Here is a 23,826-nt window from a genome sequence, read left to right on the forward strand (position 1 = left end):
GTTGCAAGGAGCAATAGACTAGATGTATGTAGTTACAGTAACAAACAACAGACTAGACGTATGTAATTTATAGCAATATGTATAGATATCAGAAACACAGTTTTGATTGGGAAAGTAGAATATAGAATAGTGGTTCTTTGTTGGAGCCTGCCCTGTGCATTGTAGTGTGTTTAACAGCATTCCTGTTCTCTACCCACTGAATGCCAGTAGTACCCCAACACCACTGAGTTGTGACAACATCCAGTTGTGAGACATCCAGACATTGTCAAATATCCCCTGGGGGACAAAAATTACCACTGATCTGTTGAAATGATCACATGCTTTTACCCTTTAATCTATTAAAGTGGTGAATTTGGATTGAGTAATTTTTATATGTTAAATGAACATTGTATTGCTGGAATAAAGCCTACCTAATCATGTTATATTATCAGTTATTTTACATGTTAGTTTGCCTTTTTTAAAAGTATTGGATTGTTTATGCTTTTATTATTCAGTTCTATAATGTCATTTTTATCAGCTTTGTTTAGATGTAATTTACATACAGTAAGATTTACCAATTTTTAGTGTATAATTTGGTGAATTTTAACAAATGTATATAGTTGTATAACTACCATATAATCAAGATACAGAACATTTCTACCACTTCATTAAGTTTTCTTATTCTCCCTTTGTAGCCAATCCCTGTTCCCATGCCTGGCCCTTGCTAAACAGTGATCTGCTTTCTGTCACCATAATTTTACTTTTTCTACAGTGTCATATAAATGGAATCAGAGAGTGGTAGTCTTTGTGTTTAGCTTCTTTTACTTAACAGAATGCCTTTGATATCATCCTATTGTTGCATGTATCAGTAGTTGGTTCTTTTTTATTAGTAGTATTCCACTGTATGAATATACCACCCATTCATTCACTAGTGCATTCCAGGATATCTGGGTTGTTTACTAGGTTGCTTCCATCTGAGGGATTACTAGGTTTCATATTAGGTGTTTATTTTTGTTTGTTTGTTTTTTAGCCATTCTAATAGATATGTAGTAGCATTTCCTTGTGATTTTATTTATTTATTTATTTATTTATTTAATTTTTTAAAAGATTTTATTTATTTATTCATGAGAGACAGAGGGAGAGAAAGAGGGAGAGAGAGAGAAAGAGAGAAGCAGAGGGAGAAGCAGGCTCCCAAGGAGCAGGGAGCCCGATGTGGGACTCTATCCCAGGACCCTGGGATCATGACCCTGAGCTGAAGGCAGATGCTTAACCATCTGAGCCACCCAGGCGCCCTTCCTTGTGATTTTAATTTGCATTTCCCTAATGGCTAATGATGTTAAGTATTTTTTCATGTACTTATTTGCTATTTGTATAAAATCTTTGGTGAAAGGTCTGTTCATGTCCTTCTCACACTTCTAAGTAGGTTGTTTTCTTATTGTTCAGTTTTGAGAGATTTTTAATTTATTGTTCATAAGTTGTTGGTCAGATATGTGAATCAGAAAGATTTTCTCCCAGTTTTTGGCTTAGCCTTTCATTTTCTTAACAGTGTCTTTGAAAAGCATAAACTTTTAATTTTGTTGAAATTCAATGTATCACTGTTTTCTTTGATGATTCATGTTTTTTGAGTCTTATTTAGGAAAACTTTGCCTAACCCAAGGTCACAAAGATTTTCTCCTCTTTTCTTATTAGAAGTTGTGTCGTTTTGTTTATTATATATAGGTCTATGATCTTTTTTCAGGTTATTTTTATATATGGTGCAAAATAAGGGTCACAGTTCATTTCTTCCCAAATGGATATCTAGTTTTGTTCCAGCATGGCTTATTGAAAAAACTTAACTCCTACATTGAATTACTTGGACACGTTGGTCAAAAATCAAACATGTATGTGGGGGTTTATTTCTAGGGACATTATTATATTCCAGTGACCTATGTGAGTATTCATATACAAATACCATACTGTTATTTCTTATTGCTATTTTTAATTGAGATATGATTGACATATAATGTATTAGTTTTAGGTGTATGACATATTACTTTGATATTTTTATGTATTGCAAAATGATCACAAAATGATCACAGTAAGTCTAGCTAAGATCTATTACCATTCATAGGTTAAAAAAATTCTCACACCATCTTGATTAATGTAGTTTCATAGCAAGTCTTGAAAGCAGGTAGTATAAGTGCTCCAAATTAATTCTTCTTCAAAACAATTTTCGCTATTATAGGTGATTTGTATTCCTATAGAAATTTATCTCATTACAAGCAGTAATTTTTTCTCTTCTTTTTTTTTTTTTAAGTAGGCTCCACATCATGGAGCCTGATGTGGGGCTTGAACACATGACCTGAGATCAAGACCTGAGCTAGATCAAGAGTCGGACTCTTAACCGACTGAGCCACCCAGGCACCCCTTTCTCTTCTCTTTATTGTAACGAGAGATGGATGTATGAGATGATGGATGTTATCCTATTATATAATCATTTCACAACATATATATCCAAACTATCATGCTGTACACCTTAAATTTATACAGTGATGTATGTCCATTTTTTCTCAGTAAAACTGGGGGAAAATCAGCTTGCTAAGTTCTACCAAAAAACAAACAAGCAAAAAAACACTGCAAGCATTTTGATTAGGATAGAATTAAATCTGTAGATCAATTTGGGGAAAATTTGTAGGTTTTCAGCTCTATGAACAAATATCTATCTATCTATGTTTCTATAATTTCTTTTAGCATTGTTGCTAGTTTTCATGGTATAGATCTTGACCTTATTTTTAAAAATTGATTTCTAGGTGTTTTTTTTTTTTTTTTTTTGCTGCTACTATAAAGGGTATTTTTATTTCAATTTCCTATAGTTTGTTCCTATGATAGATAAATACAATTGATAAACACAAGATAAATACAACTGATTTTTGTGTATTAATACTGAATCCTGACATAATACTGAGTTTAATAATTGGTTATAATATTTTATATCAATTCGTTAGGATTTTATACACTTATAATTATATCATTTCTGAACAAAGACAGTTTATTTCTTCATTTTATTTTTGTTTTTTTTTAATTTTTTTTACAATTAGTTGATGCACAATGCTACATTAGTTTTTATTTCCTCATATCCAATCTATATGCCTTCTCTTTCCTTTTCTTGTCTTATTGCACTGGCAAAATGGTAAAAGCAGGCATCTTTTGTTCTGTACTTGATCTTAGGGACAAGCATTCAATATTTCACCATTGAGAATGATTATAGCTTTAGGTTTTTCATGGTTGGCCTTTATCATATTGGGGGCATTTCTCTCTAATCCTAGTTTACTGGTGGTTTTTTATCATATATATGTTTTTTCAAATACTCATGTATCTATTGAAATGATCATATGATTTTTCATTTTATTATTTTAATATAGTGAATTGGATTGGGATAAATCCCACTTAATCATGGTGTATCATGCTTTTAATATACTATTTTGCTAGTTGTTTGTCCTAAAAAGGTGAGAGACAAATACTACATAATGAGAATAGGCTTTAGAGAACTCAGTGACTCCATCAAGTGTAATAAAATTTGCATTAAAGGGATCCCAGAAGAAGAAAGAGAAGTGGGGGGGTCAGAAAATGTATTTGAGGAAGTAATAGCTGGAAAATTCCCAAATCTGGGGAGGGAAAGAGATATCCAGAATCAGGAGGTACAGAGAGTCCCCCCCTCCAAATTCAACCCAAGGACGTCATCACCAAGACACATAGTAATTAAATTGGCAAAAAATAGTAATAAAGAAAGAATTTTAAATGTTGCAAGAAAAAAGAAGAAGGCTGCATACAAAGAAAAACCCATATGCCTGTCAGAGGAATTTTCAGCAGAAATTTTATATACCAGAAGGAAGTAGTCTAAATATTCCAAGTGCTGAAAGAAAAAAAAATCTGCCGCCAAGAATACCTTATCCAGCAAGGCTATCATTCAGAATATAAGGAGAGATAGTTTCCCAGACAAACAAAAGTTAAGAGAATTCATGACCACTAAGCCAGACCTACAAAAAATGTTAAGGGGCATTCTGTAAGTGGAAACCAAAAACCATTACTAAGAGTATGAAAACCAGGAAAAACAAAAGCAAAAAATAATTAGTAATAGCTGTGAAAATCAGTCAAGACAAACACAAAATAAAAGGATATATGATACCAAATATCTGGAATGTGGAGGGCAGAGGAGTAAAGAATGAGTTCAGAATTAAGTGACCCACTGCTTAATATACACTGCTATAAGCAGATGTTACATATAAACTGAATGGCAACCACAAATCAAAAACAGTAAAAGATATGCAAATAATAGAGTAAGGAATCCAAGTATATCACTAAAGAAAAACAGAAACCATGGAAGAGAGGAGAAGAAAAGATAAGAGAAAAACTACAAAAACAACTACAAAGCAGATAAGGAAATGGCAATAAATACATATCATAAATAATTGCTTTGAATATAACGGACTAAATGTTCAATCAAAAGATAGGTTGACAGAGTGAATTAAAAAATAAAAGATGCAACTATATGCTGCCTACAAAATATTCATTTCAGACCTAAATACACCTGCACATTGAAAGTGAGGGGATAGAGAAATACTTATTACACAAGTGGATGTCAAAAGAAAGCCAGGTAGCAATACTTAAATCATACAAAATAGAAATCAAAATAAAGTCTATAAAAAGAGGAAAAGAAAGATAGTATATAATAATAAAGGGGACAATCCAACAAGAAGATATAAGAATTGTAAATATACATGCACCCAACATGGAGCATCCAAATATATAAAGCAGTTAATAATTAACATAAAGGAACTAATTGATAGTAATACAATAATAGTTGGGGATATTAACACCCCACTTACAGTGATCCACACAGAAAATCAACAAGAAAACAGTGGCTTTGAATGACACACTGGAATGGATGAATTTAACAGATATATTCAGAACATTCCATCCTAAAACAACAGAATACACATTCTTTTCATGTGCACATTGGACATTCTCCAGAATAGATCACACACTGGTTCACAAATCAGGACTCAACAAATACAGAAAGATTGAGATCATATGATGCATCTTTTCAGACCACAACACTATGAAAATTGAAGTCAACCACAAGAAAAACATTGGAAAGACGAGAAATACATGGAGGTTAAAGAACATCTTACTAAAGAATGAATGCGTTAACCAGGAAATTAAGAAGAAATAAAAAAAAATACATGGACACAAATGAAAATGAAACAGGACACTCCAAAACCTCTGGGATGCAGCCAAAGTGGACATAAAAGGGAAGTATATAGCAATACAGGCCTTCCTCAAGAAGCAAGAAAAGACAGTCTCTTCAATAAGTGGTGCTTGGAAAATTGGACAGCTACATACAGAAGATTGAAACTGGACCATTCTTGGGGCAGGTGGGTGACTCAGTTGTTAAGCGTCTGCCTTTAGCTCAGGTCATGATCCCAGGGTTCTGGGATCAAGCCCTGCATCAGGCTCCCTGCTCAATGAGAAGCCTGCTGCTCCCTCTCCCACTCCCCGTGCTTGTGTTCCTCTTTCTCTGTCAAATAAATAAATAAATAAATAAATAAATAAATAAATAAATAAATAAATAAAATCTTAAAAAAACTGGACCATTCTCTTACACCATACACAAAGATACTCAAAATGTATGAAAGACAATGTGAGACAGGAATCCATCAAAATCCTAGAGAAGAACATAGGCAGTAACCTCTTCGACACTGGCCACAGCAACTTCTTTCAAGATACATCTCTAAAGGCAAGGGAAACAAAAGCAAAAATGAAGTTTTGGGACTTCATCAAGATAAAAAGCTTCTGCCCAGCAAAGGAAACAGTCAACAAAACTAAGAGACAACCCACGGAATAGGAGAAGATATTTGCAAATGACCTATCAGATAAAGGGCTGGTATCCAAGATCTATAAAGAACTTCTCAAACTCAACACCCAAAAAACAAATAATCCAGTCAAGAAATGGGCAGAAGACATGAAAAGACACTTCTTTGGTCTTCTTTGGAGACCAAAGAAGAAATACAAATGGCTAACAGACACATGAAAAAATGTTCAACATCACTAGCCATCAGGGAAATACAAATCAAAACCACAATAAGATACCACCTTACATCAGTTAGAATTGACAAAATTAACAAAACAGGAAAAAACAAATGTTGGTGAGGATGTGGAGAAAAGGGAGCCCTCTTACACTGTTGGTGAAAATACAAGCTGGAACAGCCACTCTGAAAAACAGTATGGAGGTTCCTCAAGATGTTGAAAAGAGAGCTACTCTATGACCCAACAATTGCACTACTAGGTATTTACCCCAAAGATACAGATGTAGTGAAAAGAAGGGGCATGTGCACCCCAATGTTCATAGCAGCAATGTCCACTATAGCCAAACTGTGGAAGGGGTTAAGATGTCCTTCAACAGATGAATGGATAAAGAAGTTGTGGTACATATATACAATGGAATATTACTCAGCCATCAGAAAAGATGAATGCCCACCATTTGCATTGACATGGATGGAACTGGAGGGTATTATGCTAAGTCAAATAAGTTAGTTAGAGAAAAACAATTATCATGTGGTTTCACTCATATGTGGAAGATAAGGAATAGCATGGAGGACCATAGAAGAAGGGAGGGAAAATGGAAGGCAGAGAAATCAGAGAGGGAGACGAACCATGAGAGACTCTGGACTGGGGGAAACAAACTGAGGGTTTCAAGGGGGAGGGGGTAGCCGGGTGATGGGTATTAAGGAGGACATGTGTTGTGATGAGCACTGGGTGTTATATGCAACTAATGAATCATTGAACACCAGATCAAAAACTAATGATATACAGTGGCTAACTGAACATGATAATAAAAAAAAGAATGAAACAAGTAAAATCTCAAATACACAACCTAACCTTACACTTAAAGAAGCTAGAAAAAAGAACAACAAAGGAAGCACAAAGCCAGCAGAAGAAAAGAAACAAAAAAGATGAGAGCAGAAATAAATGATATAGAAACAACAACAACAAAATATAATAGATCAATGAAAGCAGAAGCTGGTTCTTTGAAAAAATTAGTAAAATTGATAAACCACTAGCCAGATGCATCAAAAAGAAAGGGAAGTACCTAAATAAATAAAATCATACATGAGAGAGAAGAAACAACCAACACCACAGAAATGCAAATGGAAAGACATCCCATGCTCAATGGATTGGAAGAAAAACACTGTAAATGTCTATACTACCCAAAGCAATCTATACATTTAATGCAATCCCTATCAAAATACCACCAACATTTTTCATGGAGCTAGAACAAACAATCCTAAAATTTGTATGGAGCCACAAAAGACCCGGAATAGCCAAAGCAGTACTGAAAAAGAAAAGTAAAACTGGAAGCAACATGACTCTGGTCTTCAAGCTATATTACGAAGCTGTCATCATCAAGGCAGTGTGGTATGGCATAAAAACAGACACAGATCAGTTGAACAGAATAGGAAACACAGAAATGGACCCACAAGTGTATGATCAATCTAGTCTTCAACACAACAGGAAAGAATATCCAGTGGAAAAAAGATAGTCTCTTTAACGAATGGTGTTGTTAAAAACTGGACAGCAACATGCAGAAGAATGAAACTGGACCACTTTCTTACACCATACACAACAGTTAATTCAAAATTGATGAAAGACCTCAATGTGAGACAGGAAACCATCAAAATCCTAGAGGAGAGCACAGGCAGCAACCTCTTTGGCATTGCCTGTAGCAACTTGTTACTATACACATCTCTGGAGGCAAGGGTAGCAAAAGCAAAAGTGAACTCTTGGGACCTTATCAAGATAAAAAAGCTTCTGCACAGTGAAAGAAACAATCAACCAAATTAAAAGGCAACCTTCCGAATGAGAGAAGGTATTTGTAAATGACATATCTGATAAAGGGTTAGTGTCCCAAAATCTATAAAGAACTTACCAAACTCAACACCAAATAATCCAGTTAAAAACGGACAGAAGACATGAATAGACATTTTTTTCCCCAAAGAATACATACAGATGGTTAGCAGATAGATGAAAAAATGTTCATCATCATTTGTCATCAGGGTATACAAATCAAAACTACATTGAGATATCACCTCACACCTGCCAGAATAGCTAAAGTAAACAATACAGGAAACAACAGATGTTGGCAAGGGCATGGAAAAAGGGGAAACCCTCTTACACTGACAGTGGGAATGCAAATTGGTGCAACCACTCTGGAAAACAGTAAGGAGGTTCCTCAAAAAGTTCACAATAGAACTACCCGAGGATCCAGCAGTTGCACTACTAAGTATTTACCCACAGTTTACATTAATACTAATTCAGATGGGTACATGCACCTGATGTTTATAGCAGCATTTTTACTGCTAGCCAAATTATGGAGTGTCCAAATATCCATCGACTGATGAATGGATAAAGAAGTATATATACATATGTGTGTGTATTTATATACATGTACAATGGAATATTACTCAGCCATAAAAAAGAACGAAATCTTTTCATTTGCAATGACATGGATGGAGCTAGAGAGTATTATTCTATGTGAAATAAACCAGAGGAAGACAAATACTATATGATTTCATTCATGTGTAATTTAAGAAACAAAACAGATGAACATAGGGAAGAAAAGAGGCAAACTGTAAAACTGACTCTTAACTATAGAGGACAAACTGAGGGTTGCTGGAGGAATGGTGGACGACGGGATGGGTTATATGGGTGATGGGTATTTAGGAGGGCACTTGTGATGAGCACTGGGTGTTGTATGTAAGTGATGAATCACTAAATCCTATTCATGAAGTGAATATTACACTGTATGTTAACTAACTGGAATTTAAATAAAAACTTGGAAGGAAAAAAAACTTTTAGAATTTCTTAAAAAAAAGGAAGAGAGTTTTATTCAAACCCAAGTGAGGACAGCAGCCCAAGATACACAGTCTTAACATGGAAGAAAGTACTCTGGAAAAGAAATGTTTATTAAGGGTTATATATGGTTTTTTGTTTCATCAAGAGTCACAAATCATCATGATGAAGGACATTTCAGAAAATTACAAACTTTATCTTATGCTTTTAGTATATACAAGGTTGTAGGCTTCAGAGCTATGGGAATGGAAGTTAGGGAGATTTTTACTCTTTAGTTTGAAGTATTTATTTTTTGGTTATTTGCTACAATGTGTACTCAGGCAAGATAAAGAGCACATACTTTGAAGTCTGCTGAAGTCATTCTGATTCTGATAAAAGTATAGCTTCCCTGGGAGCCCAGGAGCAGGGTCCACAAACATTAAAAGTTGAACATTTCTGGGGCACCTGGGTGGCTCAATCATTAAGCATCTGCCTTCGGCTCAGGTCATGATCCCAGGGTCCTGGGATTGAGCCCCGCATCAGGCTCCCTGCTCAGCAAGAAGCCTGCTTCTCCCTCTCCACTCTACCTGCTTGTGTTCCCTCTCTTGCTGCCTCTCTCTGTCAAATAAATAAAATCTTAAAAAAAAAAAGTTGAACATTTCCTTTATCACTAGACAGGAAACAACAAACAAAATCCAAAACCAACAGAAAGAAGGAAATAACAAAGATGAGAGTAGAAAGAGATGATATATTAATTAAAAAATCAATAGGACAGATCAGTGAAACATAGCTGGTTCTTTGAAAAGATCAACAAAATTGGTAAACCTTTAGCCAGACTCATCAGAGAGAGAGAGAGAGAGAGAGAGAGGACTCAAATAATTATAATCATAATTGAAAGAGGAAAAATAACAACCAACACCACAGAAATACAAACGATTGTGAAAAAAATATGAAAAACTGTATGCCACCAAATTAGAGAACACAGAACAAATGGATAAATCCCTAGGAACACATAACCTACAAAAACTGAAACAGGAAGAAGTAAAAACATTGAACATACTGATTACCAGCAAGGAGACTGAGTCAGTAATCAAAAAAACTCCCAACAAACAAAGTCCAGGACCAGATGGCTTCACAGGAGAATTCTACCAAACATTTAAAGAAGAAGAAGAACATTTAAACTATTCCAAAAAATAGAAGAATAAGGAAAACTTCTAAATTCATTCTATGAGGGCAGTATCACCCTTACACCAAAACAAGATAAAGGCACCAGAGAGAGGAAGAGAGAGAGAGAGAGAGAACTACAGGCCAATATCCCTGATGAGTATACATGCAAAAATACTCAACAAAATATTAGTAAACCAAATCCAACAATATATTTAAAAAATATATTTACCACAATCAAGTGGGATTTATTCCTGGGATGCAACGGTGGTTCTATATTCTCAAATCAATCAACATGATATATCACATCAATAAGACAAAGGATAAAAACCATGTGATCATTTCAATAGATGCAGAAAAAGCATTTGACAAAGTACAATATCAAGTTATGATAAAAGCCTTCAGCAAAGTAGGTTTAGCAGGAACATATTTCAACATAATAAAAGCCATATTTGAAAAACTCACAGCTAACATCATACTCACTGGGAAGAAACTGAAAGCTTTCTTCCTAAGGTCAGGAACAAAATAAGGATGTCTTCTCTCACCATTTTTATTCAATGTATTACTGGAAGCCCTAGCTACAGCAGTTAAACAACAAAAAGAAATAAAAGACTTCCAAATGGGTAAGGAAGAAGTCACCACTTTTATTCAACATATTACTGGAAGTCCTAACTACAGCAGTTAAACAACAAAAAGAAATAAAAGGCTTCCAAATAGGTAAGGAAGAAGTAAAACTTTCACTATTTGCAGATGCCATGGTACTCTATATAGAAAACCTGAAAGACTCCACCAAAAGCCTGCTAGAACTTATAAATGAATTCAGTGAAGTTGCAGGATGCAAAATCAATGTGCAGAAATCTGTTACATTTCTAAACACTAATAATGAAGAGGCAGAAAGAGAAATAAAGCAAACAATCTGATTTATAATTGCACCAAAAATAAGATAGCTAGGAATAAACCTAACCTAAGCGGTGAAAGACCTGTACTCTGAAAACTATAAAACACCAATGAAAGAAATTGAAGATGATACAAGGAAATGGAAAAACATTCCATGCTGTGGGTTGGAAGAATGAATATTGTTAAAATGTCTCCACTACCCAAAGCAATCTACATATTTAATGCAATCCATATGAAAATGCCAACAGCATTTTCCACACAACTAGAACAAATAATCCTGAAACTTATATGGAACCACAGAAGACCTCAAGTAGCCAAAGCAATTTTGAAAAAGGAAAGCAAAGCCGGAGTTATCACAATTCTAGAGTTCACTTTAAATTACAAAGTGATAGTAATCAAAACATTATGGTAGTAGCACAAAAATAGAAACATTGATCAATAGAACAGAATAGAAAACCCAGGAATAAGCCCATACTTACATGTTCAGTTAACCTTTAACAAAGCAGGAAAGAATATCCAATGGGAAAAAGATAGTTTCTTCAAAAAATGCTTTTGGGAAAACTGGTCAACTACATGCAAAAGAATGAAACTAGACCACTTTCTTACACCATACACAAAAATAAATTTAACATGTATTAAAGACCTAAATGTGTAAGACATGAAACCATAAAAATCCTAGAAGAGAGCACAGGCAGTAATGTCCCCGACATTAGCCGTAGCAACATTTTTCTAGGTATGTCACCTGAGGCAAGGGAAACCACAGCAAAAATAAACTATTGGGATTATCTCAAAATAAAAAGCTTCTGCACAGCTAAGGAAAGAGTCAACAAAAGTAAAAGGCAACCTACAGAATGGGAGAAGATATTTGCAAATGACATATCTGATAAAGAGTATCCAAATTATGTAAAAAAACTGATACAACTCATCACCCCAAAAGGTAAATAATCCAATTTAAAAATGGGCAGAACACATGAACAGACATTTCTTCAAAGAAGACATACAGATGGCCAACAGACAAATATCACTCATCATCAGGAAAATGCAAATCAAAACTACAATGAAATACCATCTCACCCCTATCAGACTGGCTAAAATAACACAAGAAACAACAGGTGCTGGCTAGGATGTAGAGAAAAAGGAACTCTTTTGCATTGTTGGTGGGAATGCAAACTGGTGCAGTCCCTGTGGAAGCAGTATGGAGGTTTCTCAAAAAGTTAAAATTGAACTACCCTATGATCCAATAATCACACTACCTGGTATTTACCCCAAAACTCTAAAAACATTAATTCAAAAGGATACATGCACGCCTACATTTATAGCAGCATTATTTACAATAGCCAAGATATGGAAGCCTACCAAGTGTCCCTCGATAGATAGATAAATGGATAAAGAATATGTGGTGTATAACACACACACACACACACACACACACACACACACACACACACACACACAAATGAAATCTTGCCGTTTGCAAAGACATGGATGGAGATGGAGGATACAAGGCTAAGAGAATAAGTCAGAGAAAGACAAATACAATGTGATTTCACTCATATGTGAAATTTAGGAAACAAAGCAAATGAGCAATGGAAAAGAATAAAGAGAGACAGACCAAGAAACAGACTCTTACAATAGAGAACAAATTGATGGTTACCAGAGGGGAGGTGGGTGGGTGGATGGGTTAAATAGATGATGGGGATTAAGAAGTGCCTTTGTTGTGATGAGCACTGGGTGATGTATGGAATTGTTGAATCACTATATTGTACACCTGAAACTAACACTGTATGTTAACTAACGAATTAAAATAAAAACTTGGAAAAATAAAAAAATAAAATCCAATGCCAGAATTTTATTGTTGTAGTGTTTTCACTTTTGTCAGGAGCAGTGTTCTGTCATTACCCTTTTTTAATAGAATTTCACTACTATTCCTACTTATTTTTTCTATACAAATGTTTACAGTTTGTCTACTTCCCAAATAATTATTTTATTATTAAATTCTGAATCAATTTAGGAAAGATTGACATTGTCACCGTTTTAATATTCCTACGTAAGGACAGGATCTTTATTTTCATTTCTCCAAAACTTCTTTTGGAATTCTCAGTAGACTTTTTTTTTCTCTCCATTTTTCCTGTGCTCATAGCAAGATGGATTCTGGATATACTCCGAGTATTGTAACAACCACCTGGATGCCTGCATGGAACTCTCCAAACTAATGAAGGACAGCCGCTACCAGCACTTCTTTGAGGCCTGTCGCCTCTTGCAGCAGATGATCGACATTGCTATTGATGGTTTCCTTTTGACTCCAGTGCAGAAGATCTGCAAGTATCCCTTACAACTGGCTGAGCTCCTCAAATATACCGCCCAGGACCACAGGTAAAAGATAGAGAGAAGCAGGAGTTAGGAGAGCCTCATCTACATGTTGGTCTTTATTAAGAATATATGTCCTTTAGCTTTTTCTGAGCTTCCTTCTGTTAACTTATCTTCACAATGGGATGGTGATATATTTTTGCTTACCTCATAAGGTTATTGTGTGTAAAGCAGAAGAATGCTTGTAAGAGTTTCTTATAAACCTGGGAATCACTATGCACAAAAAATCAGTATGCACCATTATTGCACGACTTACACCCTGCCTTCAGGGAGCTTAGCTGTGTCCTTAGACCTAAATTTAGCTAAGTGAAATAATCCAGATGGAATAATTGTTCAGCTGTCTATTCTGCTCTGTTTGTGTGATAGATTCAATACCCTAATAATAGCCTGCATAACTTGTAGTGACCTTAGATTTATTCTGCAAGGCTATATCCCTGGTATTCTTTAGTCTTTTCCACCCTCCTCTGCCTCATCCCAACTCTACCTTCCCTTTAGACTCAGAGCATGACTGGGAGGCAAACAGACTTGAGACTTCTCCTGAAGCTTTTTTTTTTTAATTTTTCAGTATTTTTTAAGAAAACCAACCCAAAAATGACCAAGAAACTTAGCTCTCTCTAAATGGAAATGACCTACCAGTAAATGATCCTACCAGTAAGGTATATGCTGAGAGTCATCTCCAACAATGAATGAACCACCCCCCACTCTTTCACATGCTTTATTTTATAACCTAGAGTCCTCAGCCTTTTTATAACCTGCCTTTAATTAGTATTAAATTCCTGATCTTTGACTTATTCAGCTCTCTTCCTGATTGAACCCTCCAAGAAGAAAGAAGACTTCTGTCCAGTTTCCCTTAGCTTTCTACCTAATTCTCATTAGACCCACTTCCTACTTTCACTTGGCTCCATTACCTGGTTTCCTTGGAGCTGACTTCCAGACCTAGTTGTGTAAAGCCACAGGTATGGGCCAGTTGGTTTTGTTTATGCTAAGCTCAAGGCCAATCCCTGGGTTCATTTTTAAGTTGATGGTGTTTCTTTAGCAAATCATGGTCATGTGCTTCAGTTTCCAGAGCCTTGGACAAATTTCAGATTTGAATCCAAATGTGGTAACACTTGTGTGAGAATGCCACCAGTGGTAGCTCTGCCTGCCATGATGTGTTGGTTATGAGGGAGGCAGATGGTGAAGGACCTTACCCAAAAGGACTCTGTTCCCTTCTCCCTGAGTCTGTTTACTAGCTGGGGGATAGTGGGCATATTCATTAGAAATGAAATTTGCAGGTGACTAAATGTTATTTTAGAAGACTTAATACAGACAATTGCTAGAACTGAGTCCCAAGTTTTCTAAGGATACAGTTTCTTGTGAGAGCTAATAGGACACTGAAGAACTTCCACTAAAATTAGAATATTTTAAAAATAAAAATGGAAAATATTTATGGCACCTAAAATGGAAAGCCCTTAAAGGAAGGTCTTCTAGTCAGACTTCCTCATTTTATGGCTAGAAAGACTGAGGCCCAGAAAGCAAGTCCGTGTGGCAAAGCAGTGACTCGAAGTGTGGACAGTGGTCTGGGAACCTAGCTTTGTAAAGAGCCCTCCAGGTAATTTTCATGCCCAAAAAGATTTATGAGCCATTGTACTAGGCAGTCTGGAAGGCCTCTTCCAGTTCTGCCAGCCCATGATGTCATGAGCCTAAATTACCTCCACAGTTATACTTCATGGTGCTAAATGACCAGAAGTGATCATTATTGTACATAAATCTCAGAGGAGCAACCTTCGGACCAATGGTTTTAAAACCGGGATATTCAAAGAGTGGTTCTCAAATGTCTTTATATTACAGCTCATCTCTCATCAACACCTACTCCTGAGTATCTGTTTCATGGAATCTAGCAGGAGACTCTAAAAATCATACTTGTGGACTGATATTAATAGGTAAATTATATATTGCACAATTGCTTTCAAGAGCCCCAGAAAGACCATTTTCAAAGCACAGCCCAAAACTGTGTGAGTTTCTTAAGCCAAAACAACCCCAGGACCTTATTGAGTTTAGTGAGAGCCAGTAAGATAGGATATCTACCTGGGATTTGCCATCCTTATGGTCCTTCACCTTGTTATTAGAGTCCCTGCCTCAAGGTCTTCTTGCCCTCTGGGTCCCTATTTCCCCCTCTTTCTACCCCTTGAGCTCCAGAATGCTGAGAGAGTGGCTCAGGTATTGGGAAGATACATGAATACCTGTCCTCCTTCAGGGTGACAGTCCCAGTGTCGGTCCCAGCACTGTCTCCAGGCCATGGGGCACCTCTTTTGGCCGGCTTCAGGGAGCTGTATTAAGGTGACAGCTCCTGTGATGCATGTCAGAGTAGCTTGGATTTGAAGTCAATTAGAGGCTGCTGCCAGCTAGAAGGCTTAGTCAAATAGGTGTTTGGATAAGTAGGTCTGAAATGTAAGCACTCAGAGTGGCCTCTAAGGGAGAAGATTAGGTGGATAGAGAGTAATAAATGGATAATAATACTGCCTTTGCTTACAGAAGGGTGATGTGTCCCCACCCTGCCTTCCAACCTTTCTTAAGTTGACAGGAAGGAAGACTGTGTAAGAGGGAGGTTAGCTGACGTGTCTGGAACAAGACAATCTTGGTTCAGTAGATCTTATCAAGGGGTTGGGCCCAGACCTCATCTGAAGGCCTGGGGGCTCTGAGCAGGGTTTAGGTAAGACCACAACTATTCACTTCTTCTCTCACCCACTCCTAAAGCTAGTGGGGCAGGTTAAAAATGGGGACCTTCCCCCTCTAACCATTGTAAGAAAGGCAGCTAAAAATGGCAAAGGTTGAATGACAGTATGGCACAGTGACCATAATGAATCCATGGCTGAGTAGTACATGGGGTCAGAGGTAATAGGCATTCTCATTCCAGTGCTGTCCAATGGAACTTTCTACAATAATATAAATGTTTTATATCTGTGCTGTCCAGTGTAGGAGCCACTGGCTACATATGACTATTGAGTACTGAGAAATGTAGCTGATGCAACTGAAGTACTAAATTTTTAACTATATTTAATTTTAAATAAATGTGGCTAATGGCTACCATATTGGACAGTGTAATTTTATGCTTTACCTTCCCCAAAGTGGCTTAAGTCATTTTCCTGGTGCCTTCAAACCAGAAAGAGGAATGGCATGGGAGATAGTAAATGGGCCCAAAGAACAGGGGCACTTATTTATGTTAGCAACTTCTACACTGCACCTACCCCTTCTGTCATCACCCTACTCTGCTTCCAAATGGCAGGCTCAGATAACCTTGCCAGAGAGAAACTTTAATAGTCATACAGAGCCCAATAGCTTGCCCATAGGCTGAAGCAAGTAACTGTAAAAAGATAAAATATAACAAGAACAAATGTTAGAATGGCTAAAATTAACAAGACAGGAAACAAAAATTTTGGTGAGGATGTGGAGAAAGGGGAACCCTCTTATACTGTTGATGGGAATGCAAGCTGGTACAGCCACTCTGGAAAACAGTATGGAGGTGCCTCAAAAAGTTAAAAATAGGACTAACCTACGACCCAGCAATTGTACTACTGGGTATTTACCCCAAAGACACAGATGTAGTGAAAAGAAGGGACACCTGCACCCCAATGTTCCTAGCAGCAATAGCCAAACTGTGGAAGGAGCCAAGATGTCCTTCAATAGATGAGTGGATAAAGAAGTTGTGGTTCAGGGATACCTGGGTGGCTCAGTCAGTTAAGCGTCTGCTTTTGGCTTAGGTCAAGATCCCAGGGTCCTGGGATTGAGCCCCATGTTGGGCTCTCTGCTCAGTGGGAGCCTGCTTCTCCCTCTCCCTGCTGCTCCCCCTGCTTGTACTCTCTGTCAAATAAATAAATAAAATCTTAATAATAGGAAGTTGTGGTTCATATATACAATGGAATATTACTCAGCCATCAGAAAGGATGAATACCTACCATTTACATCGACATGGATGGAACTGGAAGGTATTACACTCAGTGAAATAAGTCAGTCAGAGAAAGACAATTATCATATGGTTTCACTCATGTGTGGAATATAAGGAATAGTGCAGAGGATCATAGGGGAAGGGAGGGAAAACTGAATGGGAAGAAATCAGAGAGGGAGACAAACCATGAGAGACTCGACTCCGGGAAACAAACTGAGGGTTGCGGAAAGGGAGATGGGTTAGGGGGATGGGGTAACTGAGTGATGGACATTAAGGAGGGCACACGATGTGATGAGCACTGGGTGTTATAGGCAACTAATGAATCATTGAACACCACATCAACAACTAATGATGTACTATATGTTGGCTAATTGAATTTTTAAAAGAACAAATATAAGATTTTGCAGTTTGGTCTAAGAAATCAAGAGGGAGACAGAGTTCACGGACAGGTTTAGAGAGATGCAGCTTCTAGGCAGCCTATCTTTTAAATATTTATTTATTTCAGAGAGAGAGAGAGAGAAAGCAGGGGGAAGGGCAGAGGGAGAAGCAGACTCCCTGCTGAGCAGGGAGCCTGATGTGGGGCTCGATCCCAGGACCCTGGGATCATGACCCGAGCTGAAGGCAGACACTTAACCCACTGAGCCACCCAGGTGCCCCTAGACAGCATAATTTAAAGAGACTTGGGAAGCATTAGTCAACCATGAGCTCAAAAGTCAGTAGTTGGATCCAGAAGAAAAACTGGTAATAGCTAACATTTATTAAGGCTCAGAATAAATAAGAATTTAAGAGGTTGTTTTTTTTTTTTAAAACAAAGTTGTCTTGAGACAGAATAAACTGGTTAGGATGTATAGTGAGCCTCCCATCACTGGAGGTGATAAAATTTAGTAGCACTTGAAGACTATGGTCTGGCAGGTGTTCACAAAACACAGGGAGGCCGTCTAAGAGGAAGTAATACATGGTGTGTGACTTGGCAGTTAGAACTGCCTTTTCTGTGCCTCTGATTTGTCAACCACCCCACACTTCAATGCATTAGGAAAGAAAAAAACAGTTGCTGTGTATCTTTTTTCCCTCCTTTCTTTTTTCTAATTAGTGCTGGGACAGTGAGCAGGTTAATGACCGCAAAATATGTTTAGCTTTTCTAAGGAAAGGTTAGTTAAGATTGAATCATAATTCATCCTCTTGCCCTCTCAGTCTATTGTAGCTCCACCAAATGGCTGGGATCTCACTTTCAATCTGCCTTTCACAGGGCCCATTTGATTGGAAATCAGATCAGACAAGCAGAGAAAACTGGGCAGGATGGTATAACCTTCAAGTAGGCCATCCAAAGTCCCAGGAAACTGGGCCTAAAAGTTGCACTTCTGTGACTAGAGGTTTTGAGAGGTAACCCATGTGGTGTCTAGAGAAATGTTTGCTTTGTACTAATAATACTGCTAACATTCACAATAGGCCAAGAGTAAAAAGGTTTATGTGGATGATTAAGCCCTCAACAGACCCTCCTGTAATTCTCCCATTTCACATATGAAGAAACTGAGTCATTGAGAGAGTCAGTGAGACTTGCCAAAGACCAGTTTTGTCAGTGACAAAACTAGGGTTTGAGCCCAAAGAGTATGGATCCAGAGTCTGTTCTTAAACACTGTGCTACATCCTATCTGTATATCGTACTGGAGGAAAAGAGTAGATACTATTTCACAATGACTTTGGGCAGAGTTCCCTAGAAATAAGTGGTAGAAGGAATAGTAAAGCTCTGGACCATGCCATGTATAAGGTTCCCTTCTTGATCCTTGGCTGGTTGTATCAGATTGGATGCAAAAATAATGCTATAAGGGTGGGTTAGCCTGGTGATGGGTATTAAAGAGGGCACGTTCTGCGTGGAGCACTGGGTGTTATGCACAAACAATGAATCATGGCATACTACATCAAAAACTAATGATGTAATGTATGGTGATTAACATAACAATAACAAAAATTTAAAGAAAAATAATGCTATAAGAAAGATAGGAGTCTATTTCCCTTTCATGTAAAAAAAATGTCTGCAGGTAGGCAGTCCATGACTGCTATGGAGCTCTATGGTCATCAAAAACTTGGGCTCCTTCCAACTTTCTGTTATCCTATCCCTAGGAGTAGGGACTTTTTCTTATGGTCCAAGATAGCTGCTAGAACTTCAACCATCACATCTACATTCCAAGCATCAAGATTGAGTAAGGGGTAAAGAAGCATTAGCTATCTTCCTTAAAGGAGGTTTCTGAAAATATCTTCCCCAAATTTCTATTTGCATATCACTGGACTAATCACATAGTCACCCCTTATTGTAAAGAAAGATAGGAAATGTAATCTTTTACTCCATGTGACATGGGTTCCATCTGAAAATCAGGGCTCTGTTACTAAGTAGGAAGAGAAGAATGGATGTTAGGGTTGGCACCCAACACATCAGTTCTCTAACACATTGATACATCCAACTTGTACTTTTGTGTCTTCACAGTGACTACAGGTATGTGGCAGCTGCTCTGGCTGTCATGAGAAACGTGACTCAGCAGATCAATGAGCGCAAGCGGCGTTTGGAGAATATTGACAAGATTGCCCAGTGGCAGGCATCTGTCCTAGACTGGGAGGTAGGATCTTTATGAACAGGGGTACTGGGGAATCTGAATAGCTTAGCTAGGACATCACATCTTAGCCTAAGATGAATGAAAAGGAATTAAATTTAAAGAGCAGCAGAAAGGATTTAGATTAGAGCCAAGGCAAAACTTTCTACTAATGAGAGGTGTTGTGTACTTGAATAGCTTTCTAAGAAGGTTGGAGAAATCTTTAAGGCAACACTTCATTGAGAAAGAAAAGGTTCATGTCTTTGGATGTTGCCAGGAAAAAATTGGATTGAATCAATAGACTTTCAAGCTTCTTTCCAGTCCTGGAGTTTTATCACCACCAGGTGAACACTTGGATAAGAAGTGGTATGTACTAATCCACTCCCAGACACAGAATATAAAGTTGGTTCTCTTGTGCAGGCCAGCCAACATACTTCTTTTTTCCATTGGTGAGATTACCTTGCCCTGACACATTTGCTTGGTCTACCCAAGCTTGCACACTTGAGGCCAAGGTCATCATTCCTGCCCAGTCGACACACCAAATTCTGTTTTTTATCATTTGCTTATAAAGTTAATTCCTGACAGCCCCCTATTTCATTGGAAACAGCCACAACTTCTCTGAACTCAGAAAGTCTTCAGTGAATGAAGTCACTAAAGGCTTCCTTTTCTAGATACTCACTTCCAGAGGATATATACAACCTAATAAATGAAGATTTTGCTTCTATTTATGCCACTGCTCTGTTGAGGTTCTTGGGTTTCTGTTCAATAGAAACAGAGCCATGCATTATAAGGTGTCATAGGTATGTGTGTTGAGTACACCATTTAGTGTTTGTCTCTTGTGCCCACCAAGAGAACCAGGGGCCATGGCATTTCATATTTATCTCTCAAACCCAAATTGTGAAATCTGATAGCCTACAGGCTAACATAACCGAGATGGGAAAGGCTGGTCACTCTACCAGGGAGGGGGCAGTAAACTTAAGCTTCATAGTTGCAGTGCAGAAGTTGAACCAGTTCCCTATTCCATTTGCCTCAACTCTGGTATCATTTCCTATGATTGAGAAGTAGTATCTCCCTAACATTTCAAGCAGTAGTACATTCTAAGAAGATTAAGCATCAGCCTTGCAAACAACTATTTTACCAAAGTCCAGAAAAAATCATCTTTCATTTATTCTGCTACCTCTGATCCTTTTTAATGTAGATGGCTGGAAAAGACCACAATTCTGAGCATTTGGCATATTTTTAGTCTTATTTAAAGGATAACGTCCCCATAAGAGTAGAAAAAAAGGAGTGATTTTTTGAGATGAAGAGAAAGGAGTGAATCTATATAAAGAGACCGTATTGCTCATAAGAGGAAACCAACACTGGCCCAAACTTATTAGTGAATCATGGTTCCTCCTTCCCTTGTGTCTGGCTTACTTTGGTTAGTTGCCTGATCAGAAGCAGAAGGCTAGACCAAATGACCTCTAGCAAGCCCATCAACTCCAAGGGACTCTGAAATTGTGGCTGATTAACAGGCCTCTTTCTCTCTACTCCTGCAGGGTTCTCTGTAAAAAGGAGGTTCCCAGCAGCAGTTGTCTTCATATTCCCTGGAACATCTTCCTTCTTCCTAATGCCTGGAATATCTAATTCCTCCATATGCTCTTCCAGTCCTTGAAGGTAGAGCCATGGAGGACCAACAATAGCTTGAAATTCCTTGGCCTATCCAGGGAGCCTTATTAATACCAAACTCGAAGACACTGAATTATGATTTAAAGACTCAGCATCTAAAAAGGAATTTCATGTGTTTTTGTCTAGAAGTGGGGGGTGGGAAACAAAAAGACAATTTTGAGCCAGGATTGATGGGAGAACAATTACTCTCTGCCTCCTTTGTTAGCATGATTGATTGGGTCTTCTAATCAACCAAGCCCATATGTACAACCCTGACACCCTGCTGCTTGGTGAAGCCCTTCATCTAATTTGGCAAGAAGAAAAATTCCTCATGGTTCCCTTTTCAGACTCTGGGGTCACCGTGGAACTTACTAGCTCTAGAGGGGTTGTCTTCTAGGAAGCTTTTCTCCAGCGAATCCTGTTGGGTGCATTTCAGAGGGCAGGCCTAAAGTGTCTTATGTTTGTCATATCTAGTCTTCAAGACAGTCACCAGGGCTTTTAGGCAACTACCCTTTCCATCAACAATTCTGGCATGTACACACACACACACACACACACACACACACACACACACACACACACACACACACACACACACACACACATTGTAATGATGGTGGAAGTCTGAGAAGCCTATTCCTGACCAAGAGCACAAAGCTAAAATTTTAATCTGGTCTCCAGATTCTCTCTGTGGTATTCTTTTCTCTGCTGCACTACATACTCTTTCAACCTTCTGCTTCCCACACCCCAGTTGCTTTCCTTTGTGATACTGCAGGGACTTGTTTTTGCAGTAAAGGGTCCATATCTAAGTAAGGCAGTAAGACTTCCTTGGGGGGAATATCCAAACCCTAGTACGGCTAAAGGTGGATGAGTGCTGGAGGACCATCTCCAAAAGGCAATAGGACATATCCACTCCATGGCTTGCTAACTATTGACATAAGTAGTCAAACCTCACTGGTTCCCTGGTATAGGTTCTTTGTATATTCTACTTGTCCAAGCAGTTGCACAAGCAAAGAGAGGTCCTCCCAACTTGCTGAGGGCTAGTGTGGACAAGCCTTGCAAATCAAGAAAATGATTTCTTGCCCTCCCCCAAATGTTTGAACAAACAGGGTGGCTGTCAAAGCATCCACATAATAATTTCAGCTTAATTTATCAAATTAAAAAGAAGAGTCATAGGGGAAATCTTCTGAGCTTAATGTCCTTTGAAGAGGAATTGGGAAAGAGGGTTGGGGATTGGCAGCATACAGGCAATTGGTACCTACTCAGTAAATCAGAACATCTGGCTAGAGAGTAGGAGGCCTTGTATTATAGCCAGATCTGACCCTGCCTCAACTTATTCCATAAATATTCAGGATATTTTTGTTCAATTCCAGTTATCATCCTTGCTCCCTCCCCCACCATGAGGACTAGAGTTCATGAAGTACCCCCTGTTCTGTCCCATATCCCAGGGCTCCTAAAAATTAAATGGATGAGTGAAAATATCACCCATACCTCAAAGTAATAATCAATACCTTAGAGTGGCTTAGGGGAGCAACAGGGAGAAGAACCTGTTCTCACAGACCACAGTTTCAGGGAAATTTACATTTCTAATTTCTCTGATGCTTATGTTTGGTTGAACTGTCACATTGCTGCCTTTAACACTCATTAGATCCACTTGAAAGGAAGGGAAAAGGAATATATCCCTGGCAGCTTCCTTTTAATCTCCCCCCCCCCGGAGATTTTTACCAGGAGCCCAGATTTGTAGGTCATGTTTGGGAATTTGACTGTATATGATTGTGGTGGCACCCCTCCCCTAACAGCCTGCTTGTGTAATATCCAAAGGCCTGTTCCAGTTTACCACTGGATAATTGAATCCAAAAGTTGGAGGAAACACAAATACCCAATGTGATGGAAGCAGAAAAAGTATCTGTTTAGAAGCTGAGGTGGCTTGATGAGGCATACTTCTGGGACAAGGAGTTTGTTATTTCCCTGCCGTCCTGTCAATAGGCAGCATTGAAAATGAACTGTATGAAAATTAGGGCATTTCCATTGTCCTTCTTTCCCTGGATCTGTTCAGGCTACAATCTCACATCAGAACAATCAGCCTATAACTAGAATGGGGTGTTGGGCATTGGGCTATTGAGATGAATGAGTGGCCTTGGTTTTCCATTGGGGCAAACATGTTCCAGGCGGAGGGAACAGTATGTGCAAAATCTTGGAGGAATGGAAGAAAACAGAATGTCCATGGGGGAGGTGGCAGTGAGAAGGGATTGCATTTTGGGGGGCAAGACAAAGTAATATATGGTGCAAGTGGGGTAGAAGAGGCAAAGGGTGAGAACTCTGAACTCTGAGAGGGCCATTTCCCTTATGTGATCTGATTTTTGCTCTCAAGCAGCCATGTGAAGTGAACCAAGCAGG

General features: G+C 38.1%; 1 protein-coding gene across 10 annotated transcripts in view; it reads left to right on the top strand.

Annotated features, from left to right (window-relative positions):
- ARHGEF9 (Cdc42 guanine nucleotide exchange factor 9) overlaps positions 1 to 23,826 on the top strand; it is a 234,645-nt gene that overhangs the window by 154,998 nt on the left and 55,821 nt on the right. For all 10 annotated transcript variants that reach the window (XM_027609069.2, XM_027609072.2, XM_027609063.2 and 7 more), the window contains 2 exons: positions 13,049 to 13,281; positions 19,680 to 19,809. In XM_027609069.2, coding sequence (XP_027464870.1) covers positions 13,049 to 13,281; positions 19,680 to 19,809 — 363 coding nt within the window. The remainder of the gene's footprint in view (positions 1 to 13,048; positions 13,282 to 19,679; positions 19,810 to 23,826) is intronic.

Source organism: Zalophus californianus, chromosome X, assembly GCF_009762305.2.
Source record: "Zalophus californianus isolate mZalCal1 chromosome X, mZalCal1.pri.v2, whole genome shotgun sequence".
Lineage (NCBI taxonomy): Eukaryota > Metazoa > Chordata > Mammalia > Carnivora > Otariidae > Zalophus > Zalophus californianus.